We start from the raw sequence: 14797 nt of genomic DNA on the forward strand, positions 1-14797 counted from the left end.
TTTGAAATAAACACGCCACTAGCCATAGTGTATGATGAAACAATTTACGACATTTGGAATATCACTTGTTTTCAAAGTAAAAATAAATTTGTAAAATAAATAAAATGTTATAATTCCACTTATTTAAATCTACGTTCATTTTAAATAAATAAATAAATAATAATTAAAAAAAAAACTTGCTATAAATATTTGTTTTTAATTTATACACCTCATCACTGAAAACTGCTGTCACTTTTGCTTTATGGTGCGTCTTCTAGTCTTCTACAAATAAGCAGTATTTTATATCCACCCTTTTTTTTACAATTATCAAAAGTTTATTCACAGAAATGACTTCTAAAAGTGAAAAAGATCGCGCTAAACAGATCCAGGATCGATGTCAGAATATATTATTACAATTGTTAAAGGATGAAGATAATAAATATTGCGTTGATTGTGACGCCAAGGGTAAGTAAAATCCTTTTTTTTGTACGTTTTTGTTTCTTTATCACTAGTTTTACTAGTTTCCATGGTCATAATTCAAGTTTAGAAATAAAAAGGCATTGTTCATTTTAATATTATCATTTAATTTTATAAATTTGCGTACGGTAGGTCTTCGAACCTTAGTGTTCGATTTGTGTAGAACTGACTCACGCTATCTGCAACCTATGATTTAAATTCATTATCATCGAGAACATCAATTTCAATAATTATCCTAAGTATTTCTCGCGTTCTTTATGTGGTTAAGTACAGTCTGACGAAATATTTCGATCATTTTTAGGCACTATAGATTAGCCTAGACTTAATACCTATAAGGAACTTAATTAAAAATGTTCTCTGGCCAAAAAGAAGTGTGTATGTACTAAAAAAAAGAAAAAAAATACATTTACCATCTCAGTTCATTATCATTGTAATAAAGATAAGTAGCAATTATTATCTAGTAATTTAAAATAATACCAATGTTAACAACTTAATGAATTATAAATGCTAATAATACATGTTTAGTGAAAGTGAAAACATGTTAATCTTAAACTTTGAAGTTTAAGAAAATAATTTTTAAATAGCTTCAATATTAAATTATGAATAGGTACAATATTAACATATTAACTTGTAAAATAAAATTCTGAATTTAAAATGTTTTGTAACAAAAAATAATTTAATATTTTTTTGCTTGTAAAAATTGAGATTCTATTAATGATTAATTATTAGGAATTGTCTGTTTTAAGATAAATTAGTAATTAATGTGTTAAATAAGTGAAATTTATTATCCTCGATTTCATAGTTTATTATTACAGCCTTCTTCAAAAACTGCAATGTTTTTAATTTTAATAGAAAACCGAATCATTCTGGCTTTAGAATTTATAAAATTTACTCAAAGGAATTTCTTGATTTTTATTCTTCTTCGGAGAAGTGATGGATAGGGTGTAAGTTTCTTGTCTGCCATTGCAAAGGGAGGATTCTCCGACCAAACGAGTGTTGTGTCTGGTGGGCTGACGCCCCAATGGTTGTTGTCGTGTTCTTGTATATATACTCAATCACTCTGATAAACTTAGATAGCGCGATGTAGTATACGTCAATTTTCTCTAGTTTTATGTCTTGAGATAGATGTCCCTACACTTTAAAAACCTTTTACAAAGTATTATAAAACTACAAAAAGAAAATGAAATTTGTGTATAGTCATTCTTAAGTTATCGAGTGACCAAGGAAGTAGAGATTTATTGATGTGTATATAAACTACAGTCTTATTTAATTATAAAATCGTAATATATAAATATAATTCTTAAAAATATAATAATGTAGGTAAACTGTGTCTAGGTTAGGACCTGACCTAAATTAGCAGGTTTCCTTGCTTTTTAATATGTAACCTTTGGTGGAATGAGTCAGAGTAAAACTAATCTGTATGTCTGATTTATATTGTGAATATTTATCATAAATTAATATAATAATAATAATATTCTTTATTGTACACCAAAATAAAAAGAAACAGAGTAGTAACTAAAAACAGCTGATGTACAAAAGTGATCTTATCATAGAAGAGCGATTTCTTCCAGACCTTTGAGCACAGGACAAAATATAATAGTGACAGATTTTTTTTTTTAAAAAAGTACCTAAATATGCCAATAAACACTTTTTTTTTCTTTTATGTTTATTACAATCTGTATCATTCTAATGTTTTGTCATAATTATTTTGTATGTGTGGCCAGTATCAGTTTATAAAACAAAAAAAAGTACATATTGATGTTTAATTTTCAGTATAATTTTCAGGTTTAATTGTCCTTTATACTAGAACTATCTCATACAGTGAAAAAAAAACTTTATTCTAACTATTAATTGACTACTTTTCTTAACTACTTACTATTATAACCAGTTATAACCAGATCTGAGAATTCAATAACAAACACAAAGATGGTGCTGGGAAAAGTCATATGGAATGCATTTATATGAAAAAAACTGTGTGAAATGATATTGTGTGTTATAAACTTTGTATTTGAGGAATTAATTTACATTTGAATGCAGGAAGTTTTAATTGTTTGTTATTTCCACTAATGTAATATGAAGGGCAATTTTTTTTTGTTGTTAATTCCGTTAATTGAGCAGGATATACTGATCCAACACTTATTAGGTCTACCTTTGACTTAGTTGATGATTACTCATTTTGGTTTTCATCTCTTTCAAGTGAATCATAATGAATTTCGACATAGTGCCTAATATTCTTTGGTTTATAGTATGTAGTTAATCTCTGTTTGTTTTACCTAATATCCTTTGGTTTATAGTATGTAGTTATCTCTGTTTGTTTTATTATAACAGATTATAATAACTTTGAATATTGTTAAAACAAATATAAAAATGTATTAAATAGGGTAAATCTATATAAATAAAAATGAATGTTGCTAAGCGCACAACTCGAGAATGGCTCAACCAATTCAGCTAATTTATTTTTTTGTATGTTCCTTAAGACAGGAGGTTTTAATAATAATAAAAAAAGTAATTTTTACTATAAACTTTTGACAGAATGAAATCTGTCCGGGCAGCTAGTATAGAAATAAAAAACTACTATAATATTTTTAATAAATACTATAAATGTATTAAAAGTATAGCAATTTTCCTATCTATTCCTCCAGACCTTTCAGCATTTTCTTTATATAGTATATTTTATAAATAGTAATTCTTAATGGCCCGTGTTTATACCCTTGAAAAATCAAACTGCACAGTAGCAATAAAAAGTTTTTTTTAACCGACTTCAAAAAAAGGAGGAGGTTACTCAATTCGACCGTATATATATATATATTTTTTTTATGTATGTTCGGAGATAACTTCTTCGTTTATGAACCGATTTTGATAATTCCTTTTTTGTTGGAAAGGAGATATTCATAGTTTGGTACCATGATAAGGAAACCAGGATCTGATGATGGGATCCCAGAGAAATCGAGGGAAACTTTCAAAAATCGTAAGGGTGACTAGTAAATTTAATCATGTTTTCATTAAGTACTATAAAGCACTACTATTTAATAAAGGTCTGGAGTCGATCTGATGATGGAGAAGAAAGATAGTCGAGGGAACTCTTCAACGACTTATAGCAATTACCTGCTGTTTGAACTTAATTCGTTTCTAATGATGAGAACTTTGCATATATATGAGTTATAAGTATCATTTCAGTCTGATGATGGAGACGAAAGATAGTCGAGGGAACTCTTCAATGACTTATAGCAATTACCTGCTGTTTGAACTTAATTCGTTTCTAATGATGAGAACTTTGCATATATATGAGTTATAAGTGCCATTTCAGTCTGATGATGGAGACGAAAGATAGTCGAGGGTACTCTTCAACGACTTATAGCAATTACCTGCTGTTTGAACTTAATTCGTTTCTATTGATGAGAACTTTGCACCTATATGAGTTACAAGTGCCATTAAAGTCTGATGATGGAGACGAAAGATAGTCGAGGGAACTTTTCAACGATTTATAGCAATTACCTGCGGTGTGATCATTTGTCTCGCAGGACCAGGTTTGATGATAGAGCCCATAAACAATCGAGGGAATTTCTCAACAATTTACAGCAGTTACCTTTTGCTGTTTGATGACCGCTTTGATATAATGGTGCATGTGCCGTGTCGGCGGCACCTAAACACAGACGGTCGCGGGTTCTATTCCAGCTCGGAGTGGATATTTATGTTTATATAAATATTTATTTTTGGTCTAGTTGTTAATCCTTGTGGTTCTCCCAACCTAGCCTCGGAGAACACGCTAGGCTGTCAGTCCCGGTTGTTATTACGTACACCTGATAGCGAACTTTACTCATAGTATGTCGACGCGTTAGCGCAGCGGTCACAGCGCCGGCTGCTGCGCTGGCGTTAGTGGGTTCAATCCCCGCGCACGACAGACATTTGTATTGGTCATATAGATGTTTGTCATGATCTGGGTGTTTGTGCTTGTGTATTGTGTATGTTTCCGAACTCCCGACATAAGAGAAAAAGCATCATTGTTAGGTCTACCCATCACTAAAAATTGTAAAATAAAATAATTTTTAACAAAAAAAAAAAAAACCGACTTCAAAAAGGAAACTAAAAAGTGAAAAATAAATTTACTTAGTACAAAGTAATTCGTATTTTGATGTAGTTAATCAGAAATGATTAAATAAATATTTTATAATTTTGAAGTTGGTGCCAAGTAAATACTACAACAACCTGGCTACAATAACAAATACAAACAGCACACACACAACAAACAAGTACAAAAAATATTATTAGATATGTCAAAACAATAACAGAATAATAACAGTATTCAACTTAATAGTCAATGAAACAAATTATGAAAGAAAACTGAATACAACTTATGAGTAGATACTAGAGTAGTTATTGTTTTACTTGGCACCGACTTCAAAATTATAAAATATTTATTTAATCATTTCTGATTAACTACATCAAAATACGAATTACTTTGTACTAAGTAAATTTATTTTTCACTTTTTAGTTTCCTTTTTGAAGTCTGTTTTTTTTTTTTTTTGTTTTCTTTTCTTATAAAGTAGGTACTAGATAATTCAGTTACAATAACGCTGACTTTTATTAAATTTATTTTGTAATATTTGCAAAACATGATAAATAATTGTGTTTGCTCGCAAACGAAAAAAAAAACCGACTTCAATTACATCGACAAGTAATACAACGTAGATCGACGAAAAAATAGTCAAGCAACTACGCGTTATCAAAGATTACTCAAAAAGTAGTTATCAGATCTCGATAAAATTTATATGTGACCACATGATAAACATCAGCTTTCGATTAAATTAAAAATTATCAAAATCGGTACACCCAGTAAAAAGTTATTACGGATTTTCGAGAGTTTCCCTCGATTTCTCTGGGATCCCATCATCAGATCCTGGTTTCCTTATCACGGTACCAAACTAGGGACATTCCCTTTCCAACAAAAAAATAATTATCAAAATCGGTACATCCAGTACAAAGTTATGCGGTATAATACAACGTAGGTCGACGAAAAAAGCGTCAAGTAAAAACGCATTATTAGATATAACTTGAAAAGTAGTTGTTAGATCTCAAAAAAATTTAAATGGGACCAATTGGCACACACCACCTTTCGATTAAAACAAAATTTGTCGAAATCGGTCTACCCGGTCAAAAGTTCTGATGGAAAAAAAATACAGTCGAATTGAGAACCTCCTACTTTTTTGGAAGTCGGTTAAAAACATAATGACTTGTAACTATTGTTAAATTGTATTACATAATAACTAATATGCTTTCAGCCATGTTTGATTTTGATACTTTTTACATAATTTTATTTCTTTGTGTAAATGTAATTTTCACACTCTTCCTCTATTAATAGATTTTGTACTCCATAAAGAATCCTTAAGAGCCATTTCACAAAAATCGGTAACAATCCGCGAAATTGTAATATTTTGACGTCGTTAATCTCAGTGTTGGATGCAATAATGTAATTTATATTCTTGAAATATAATAGAGCAACCTTTGTTGTAGTCCATAGTCAGATCAGAATTTTGATTTATATTATGTGTATAAAATTATTAACCTTTTCATCAGCCTCCTCCCTGGGTAAACGGTCGCAATGTATACTTTGAAGTCCTACTTTTCAATAACCTCTACGTTGAAACCATTTTAAAAATATATCATAATATGTGGAATATAATTTTGTTGTCCACTATCATAGATTTTTATTCCATTTGTATCTCTATTAAACGATAAAAAAAATTTAAAGTTACGAATATTTTCCAAATAAGTACAATTTTAAAAGCGATATTTCTCTTAGAAAACTAAGAAATTTTAACGAACTATCTTCATCAAAGTAAACTTACATCATTAAGGAATACAAAAAAAATAATTAAAAGATGTAATTATTTTTAATACATTTTATATTAAATAATAAAAAGATAGTATATATTACCACGCATCAAGCCCGGTAAATCAGTCGAGCGCTAGCGCTCTTAGAGGTAAGGTCCACGCCAAATTCTGCGCAGCCGGCTTTTTCGCTCACACGCGCCAAGCGCCTGTTGTTATAGCGGATAAAACGCATTTGATACTTTCATAATAAAATATAAATAAAATAAACATATTACGAAAATGACTGTAAAATAATATAATGATAATTTCTGTAAACAAATGTATAATTTAATTTTCTTTTCTCACACTATCAATACAAACAGGCATTTCAATCTGTTTGTCTTGTTATTTGTTAATTAATATGTTTGTCGGTGTCGATGTCATTAAATGCTTTTTTATTCATATCGTAAATATTAGATTCATTCGTAAACCGAAAAAACTAAATCAATTTAAAAAAATTGTTTCATAAAATTGATTTTTTTTTATTTTATTTTAAATTTATTGACTGTTGTTATATAACATACTTGAAATTTTTAAAAAATTAATTATGTAAAAAACATTTTATACCATAGTTATAATTTTTATTATACATCAGAAAATGATCACGATGGTCTTTTGGTTGTCACACTATACGTACTAGCACAAAGATCGCGCGGCTCGTACGACTCGCGCGATGCGACCAAATTTACCTAAACTTGCAGAGCGTAAAATTGTGAAATGGCTCTTAATAGTAATAAATTATATAATATACATTTCTTCTCATATACTTCAGCCTGTAACATCCCACCACTGGGCATAGGCCTATATCCCCATGTAGAAAGATTCCATACTATGAGTAACACTCACTATCAGCAGGGCTATTCTGTAAATAACAATTTCGATATCGAGCTTCACCTTAGTGACAGCGCTCACTTCGAAAGCGAACTCACTTCACCTTGGTTTGGAATTCTGTAAACTTTCCGTACGCACAAGCGATGTGAAGTGAGTGTTGAATCGAAGAGCGGCAATTTGGAGCTGTGTTTATTTTATCGATATTCTTTTCTTATGACTTTATTTTAGAATATGTGCATGAAGTCAAGTGTCGAATCAAGTCTCGAATTGTGATGTGTGAAGCGGTAAATCCCCTTACAGAATACCGAATTCATACTATTAAATGTCAACGTTCTCACGCAACAGGGTTCGACTCGTCGCCGCACTCACAAGTGTGGCGCTACGGGTCTGTCGAGTTTTAATGAATACGAATTTGATATCTCACCGCGGATTCCGCTGTCGAGACACGAAAATGTTCTTACAGAATAGCACTACAGGTGTACATGATAACAACCGGGACCGACAGCTTAACGTGCTCTCCGAGGCACTTTGGGGAAGCCCACAAGGACTAACAACCAGACCGGAAATAAATATTTGTATAAACACATATCCACTCCGGAACGAAACCCGCGACTGTCCGGTCAACTCATTCACGTTCAGGATGAAATCTACATACATTCCATATCTGTGTTAAAAAAAATAACAGTAGTTTAGGTATTAGAATAAAGCTATTGATAAGGTGACCGGGTCAATTTCATGTAATGAATTCAATTACGTTTCTATTATTTGTCGTATTGCTTTAGTGACCTTTGGTACTCAACCAGAAAGTGTTCTTATGTTATTAAGCTACAAATATACATATTTAGGTCTCTTTAATATGAATATTAATAAATAAAGTGTCATCTTAATCTATTTGGTGATAAAAAAATTAAAAGTCACAATTATTCCATTACTAATTGGTTTTCAATTACGTTACATATGTTGCAGCAAATTGGTTGAAGAGTCATTTAAATGTTCCACTAATAGTTTTATTGATTAACATCAGCTATTGGTTATTATTATAGACTGAATAGTGATGCCTGTAATATACTTTTAAAAAAAAGTGTGTTTGCCAGCTCCGATGCACAACTGGAGTTTACTCCTTCGGATCGACTGTCTAAATAGGCACAAAAAAAGGCTTACTAGTCTAAGAAAAAGATAAATACCAAATCAAATGGTAAATAAAAGAATAAAATAACGACGTCTATAATATAGATGGTGCACAAAAACGTAACGGTCATTGGTTCAGTAGATTTCACTACTCACATTTTTTTCATACCCCAAAAATAATTTCTCAAATGCTTTTTAATAAAACTCTGTCATTGCAAATAGTTTACAAATTTAACGTAATTTCTTATCATGTTTAAAAATAAACAGCTTTCAAATTTAAATTTAGTATTTAAACAATGATAAACATTATGCTTAGAGTATGTAACCAAAATTGATAAATGGAAATTATATAAATATTTGGTACCTAGATAATTCTGTCGTTATTGTTGTTTTTTTTTTAATTGCAATTATGTATTTTCCCTAGACAGTATAAGAAGGTAAAAATAATGTTATATATTACAGGTCCCCGCTGGGCGTCATGGAACCTTGGAATATTCCTGTGCATCCGCTGCGCTGGTATCCACCGTAACCTTGGTGTACATATCTCAAAGGTGAAGAGTGTCAATCTAGACTCATGGACTGCCGAACAAGTGGTATGTAACTTACAAAATACTCATATAATACTGTTTATTAAGTCCATTATTTTTCAAAATTATTTCTTAAAAAAAGTCGAAATTGAGAAATTTTGCAAAAGCTTCTAAGAGAGTATACCCGTTACAGCCAAGAATTTTATATATGTTTCCAATACTTAAAAACATTTGAGTTGTTTTATAAGGATTTACCATAATTCGTAAGCTGGATCAGCTCTACTTGAAAAATGTATATGTAATAAAAATCTTTTAAAATTATGTGGTGTCATGGGACACCAGGTAGGAACGAAGTTCCTTCGGATAGGATAGAAGAACACAATTAAAAACAAATGTTGAATTTTATATATATTTTCTAGTTCTTGATTTTTTTTAATTTTGTTGATTGGTTTTTAATTAAGTACATAAAAGTATTTAGAAAATTTAGTATTATAGAAAATAACAAATACCGTAAAATAAAATAAATCAAACAAAATAATAACAGTAATAATAATAATTCAAACTATTAAGTGAAATAAAAAAACGTGTCTATTTATTTTTGTTGACAGTATAAAATTACATAAATAATTTTAAAAAAGTTTACTAGTAATATTTTAGTTTTACAAACGTCATATTATACAGTCGTGTGACTGATATTACGTCACTTCCGTTATATATTTTTCTTACGGTTTTAGTATCACATTTTTTTCAGTTCACTCGCCCAGCCAAATATCAAGCCTGCTGTAAGGAACTTCGTTCCAAAAACGTACCATATAACATTACATATAGGTTACATATAGTTTTTTTATAATTTACAACTATTTTACTTCTATTTTTTAAATCAAATTGAATTACATACTGGCTTAAGAGGATATTTTTTTTTATAAAATGCAGATTTTTAATTAATTTATTTTTAGCTTTTATCGGAGTAATAAAAAATCATAAAGCTATATTACATTTCAGGTATATCTTCAACAAATGGGCAACTCTCGTGCCCGCGCCGTATATGAGGCTAATTTACCTGATTCCTTTCGAAGACCTCAAAATGATTCCTCATTGGAAGCTTTTATCAGAGCCAAGTATGAACAGAAGAAGTACATCGCGAAGGAATGGGTGCCGCCAACTATGCCTAAAGTTAACTGGTGAGTTGTCATATGTAATTATTAATTTTCTTTTCTAAAAAATAGGAAAGGCGTAGCCATTGTGGGTACCTTGATTGTCATTGGTTATCTAATGTAAATGGATCTTCTTGAATTCTTGTAAAAGTGTTTTTTTTTATTCAAGTGAGACCTTAATACCACCTTTGATTAGTAATTTTACGTTTTAAAATTACATTGGTCTTTCATATATAATTGCTAAATTGCTACGACTAATGTAAAGCTAGTACTGTTTCGGAAATTAGATTCTAGGAAGAATAATCGGCTAGAAACTCAGTAGTCATTCTTTTGTCATTTCATGTCATGGTATATAGTAAACCCCACTCATTTTTATCATAATTATAATCTTGAACCAAATTGACACATAAATAATAAATGAAAGTGATTACTGTATGGATTAAATAAAACTTATGGATTTTTTTTTTTTTAGGGATAAGGAAATAGATGAAGAATTAGAAAAACAAAAACGTAAAAAGAGGGCAACAACTTCAGGCTTGGGACCTCTACCTGCGCCATCGGCTGACAAGAAATATAACGTAAATATTTTAGATTATATAAATTACTCTCCAACCCAGTAAACGTTGTTCTGCAATAAAAATCAGTCAAGCTGTTTCAGAGTAGTTTGTTAACAAAAACTACGACTTGAGATTTTATACATTTGAATAGATCTGGCAATTAACCTTAATAGTAAAAGTATAAATAACTTGAGATCTAGAATAGCACAAGGATTATTTTCATACTAAATGTTCCATAGAATCATATCAAACCTAAAACATTCTAATTTAGTTACTCCTAATTTTCAGAAATCTGATGTCATACCTAGTTTACCAAAACCTAAATCGTCCGTGAGTCCAAAATTAGGCAGAAATACACCAACGCATCAAACGGATACCAGTAAAACTTCTAATGGTTCAGCTGACCTACTTGGACTAGAGACGACAAAACCAGAGCCAAAGTCATCTAACAACGACGATATATTCTCAAGTTTCTTCTCAGCACCACAAGAAAAACCGGCAGAAACTAAACCTGAAGAGCAAAAATCTGATCTCAAAACGGAGGAAGAAAACTTCTTCAAACAAGCGGCACCTACAGAAAAGGAAAAATCTAAACTAACAAAAGATAGTATATTAGCATTATATAGCCAAACACCGACTAACACTTTAGCGAATCAATTTAATCTTTCTCAACAGGGTCAGCCGGGAAGTTCTCTATTTTCAACAGTATACCAACCACCAGCGTATAATAATATGGGTATGCCAAATGGTATGCAGTCTTTCAACCAATTTCAACCAATGCCTAACCAATTTCAACAACCATTTCCAAGTCAAATGCCACAGCAGCCTCTTCAAAATGTCCAAGCGTTTCCCCAAAACCAGCAGTTTTTCAACACACAACCTACCCAACATTTAGCTCAACAGTTTGGAAGTCTTAACTTAGGTCAGAATTTCCCTAATGCTTTCCCGCCGAACCCTAATGTTGCAAGCAATACAACTTGGCAATAACTGTTCAAAAAAGTAACCAAGGTTTATATTTCGTTACGTGCGTTGTAAGTAACACATTATTGAGCGTTGTTGTTCTATATAACGACTGATATTTACGGAACACGTTATAGATAATTATTATTATATTTAATTCTTTTAATAATAGATTGCCATAAACAAAAAAAAAATAAAAAAATAAGTGAGTCCTTATTTCTAGTAATTTCCATTTGAGCAATGACAATGATACACGGGATCTCATATTGTAATGTTTTTAATAATTTACATAAAAATGAAATTAAATACCATGACCTATAACGTGTTTGGTGAGTTTGGTATTATATAATGCTGAGGTAAGTTCCCATTAGTCATATTATTTTTCAATTTTGTGATATTGATGATTTTAAATATAGTCATTCCGTTTTAATTTGTACAAAATATATACAAATAAAAACCACAGCTCTGTACGGTTTATTAGTAATATATTTATAATAATAAAAAGTAAATTTTTATTGTAAGTAAATATTAATAGTCTATACGCGTTAAGAAAATAGTAACCAATAGCTATCAGCTTAGCCACGCCCTTTTGACCAATTAAATAGTAGAAAATAACAAAGCCTGTCAGAAGGGCTTACTCGTAACTGGACGATTTGAACACGGCGATGAGTTGCTATTTTCTTAATACGAATAAACTATAATTACTTGTCTTTATTCTGCTAGTATCTGTATAAATATTTTGTCGTTCAGCTGGATAGTTTTCATATGTAAATCTGTTTATATGGGACCATCCTATAGCATCCATATTAAATTCTTTTTTTTTGTGTACGTTTTGTACTGATTCGGCTGTAATGTACTATAATTTTTCTTAAAATTAGGTGAAGCTCGTTGATACCATTGACAATAATAAATTGTCGTATCATATCCTCCACGTCAAGACTTTATTTTCTTTATGTGTAATTTATTGTTATTCTAGCTGTCCTTGTGTGAATGTCATGATAAAATTTAGGTTACTTAAAGCGCCAAGAATTGTATAATAAATATATATAAAATATATATATATTGTCTGGGGTATGATTAGCGGTTAAATTATATTTTTCTTTTGCTTCCGGATTGTAAACTACAAATTAATTTGACTTTGTTTAAATATACGAGCTACTTTGGATATGGACTCGTTCCGCATATCTTTCGCGAGCGGGTAAGCACGCCTATAATTTATTATATATAAAAAAAATCTACGAGAAAAAGAATTCGTTTCCATATGCGTTTCTTTAATTGTATGCGGCAGTTCGTATAAATATTTCACTTTATCGACGTTTCGATATCGAGGGCTAAATAAAATAGTATCTGACGGTTATGCAGAAGTACGTTTCCAGAGTAGCTCGTATGAAGACAAAGTAAAATTTAACAAAGGGCTAGGAACTATTTTTCACATGGAACATGATCAATAACTCTTACTGGATGCCCCATTCGAAAGACCGCAGAACAGTCAACACCTTATATTTAATGTTCTTGATATCTCGGTGTATAATTCACGTTTGAAATTTATAAGTAATCGGATATTTGAATGTGCAATTATTTAAAAATAATTATTTTTTCCATATTTACAATTATAGAATTTATTTTTTTAATTACGGTTTTACACGTTTTAGTATTATCTTGCACTTTTACACATGTAGTGTGGCGTATTTGTGTTTATTAGTACACAATAAATATCAAAATTTAAATTTAACTATAAAAAAATCTCGATCGAACCCTTTTCATTATCAGGGATAATCTTTTTTTGCATCATTATGACTTCATAGATATGTTCATTTGCTTATTATTATCATACTTCTTTTTTTATGAAGTAGGCTATTGCATAGTATAGTAAATAATAAAAATGGATATGCTTCAGCCTGTATGTAATATGCCACTGCTGGGCATAGGCCACTTTCCCCATGTAGAAGGGTCAGAGCTTAATCCACCACGCTGCTACAATGCGGGTTGGCAAAAATGGGAGTGTCCATTATATTATGATAAATTAGAAGAATACTGTTTATTATTTAAAATTGAATATTTATATAGACTTTGAATACAATTGCATTTCTTAAGTTTTTTTTTTTTCGATATCTGAAAAACCTAACAATTTTTTCCGGTTTTTTATGTAGTTAATTTTCTGTTTGTCTTTTTGCTTAGAAACGATTGATAAACCTTAATTCATATAAGTAAGAAATGGTGCGAATTTATTATTCTGTTGCTTGCTTTTATTACAATTATACTGTAATTCATAAATATAACGTTCACAGGAGCCATTTTGAAAGTTTTACTTTTCTGAAGAAGAAAAGTACATAATATCTTGACTACTATTTCGCTTTGTCCATTTTAAATGAATATTTATTGAAAAAAAAAATGTATTATAATTTATATCAAATTCAATTTGCCCCTAATAATGTGTATTACATGTATTTATATACATGAGTAGAAATACAATATTTTGTTTTCAAGCTATAATTGAAAATAATACTTAAAAGTCAAGGTATTTTTGTTTTATATAACATCTGATTTGTATGATATACTTAATTGATTACGATTGTTTGGTATGTGCTTAACTAGATAATTATGTATTTGAAAATATTAAATTTATTTTTTAAACATTTTTAATCGTTCAGTATAAATATTGCAATAATTCAAGAAAAAGTTTACCAGTGACTATGGTTCTGGTAAAACAAACATAGATAGAATATTCGATGTTATTTGCATTTAGAAAATGAAAATAAATTGTTGTTATTTTATAAAATACACATTGAAGTGTTACAGTGACTGATGATTTTTTGAAGTTATTTCAATCCTCATACGATTCTACTGTAAATTCAAACGTTTGATGTGTTTAGTTGGAAAGTGTAATTAAAATATATAAAAGAAAGATTGAATTAATCGAGCAGCATGTCATATTGGCATAGCTCCACAAATTGTATTTAATTTTCAAATAAATAATGCCCATAGTTAAAGAACGTATTTTTTTTATTTTTTAAGGGAAACCTTATCTAGTAAAATTTAATACATTTAATCCCAAATGAAATATGTAATGAGAAAATCCCTAATTCCTAGTTATTAATATTATGAAATAATAGAAAAAAGTGAATCTAAGTTTTTTACGCTTTCACGCAAAAACTACTTAACCGATCATCATGAAACTGTATACAGATTCTTGGAGGTATTAGAAGTAACATAGGATACTTTTTATCTAAAGAAATTCAATGCGAATGAAGCCGCAGGTAAAAGCTAGTATATTATAATAATAATAATAATTCCAGTTTTCCTTAAACATCTA

The 14797-nt window shown here is 29.9% G+C and overlaps 1 protein-coding gene across 1 annotated transcript; it reads left to right on the forward strand.

Annotated features, from left to right (window-relative positions):
- Positions 1–233: 233 nt before the first annotated feature.
- Positions 234–11851, forward strand: LOC123665436 (stromal membrane-associated protein 1-like). Its single transcript, XM_045599744.1, has 5 exons — positions 234–444; positions 8749–8879; positions 9816–9994; positions 10440–10545; positions 10813–11851. The coding sequence occupies exons 1-5, from the start codon at positions 327–329 to the stop codon at positions 11509–11511; spliced, it is 1233 nt and encodes a 410-aa protein (XP_045455700.1). The 5' UTR covers positions 234–326; the 3' UTR covers positions 11512–11851.
- Positions 11852–14797: the final 2946 nt, after the last annotated feature.

This window comes from Melitaea cinxia, chromosome 24 (genome assembly GCF_905220565.1).
Source record: "Melitaea cinxia chromosome 24, ilMelCinx1.1, whole genome shotgun sequence".
NCBI classification, from domain to species: Eukaryota; Metazoa; Arthropoda; class Insecta; order Lepidoptera; family Nymphalidae; genus Melitaea; species Melitaea cinxia.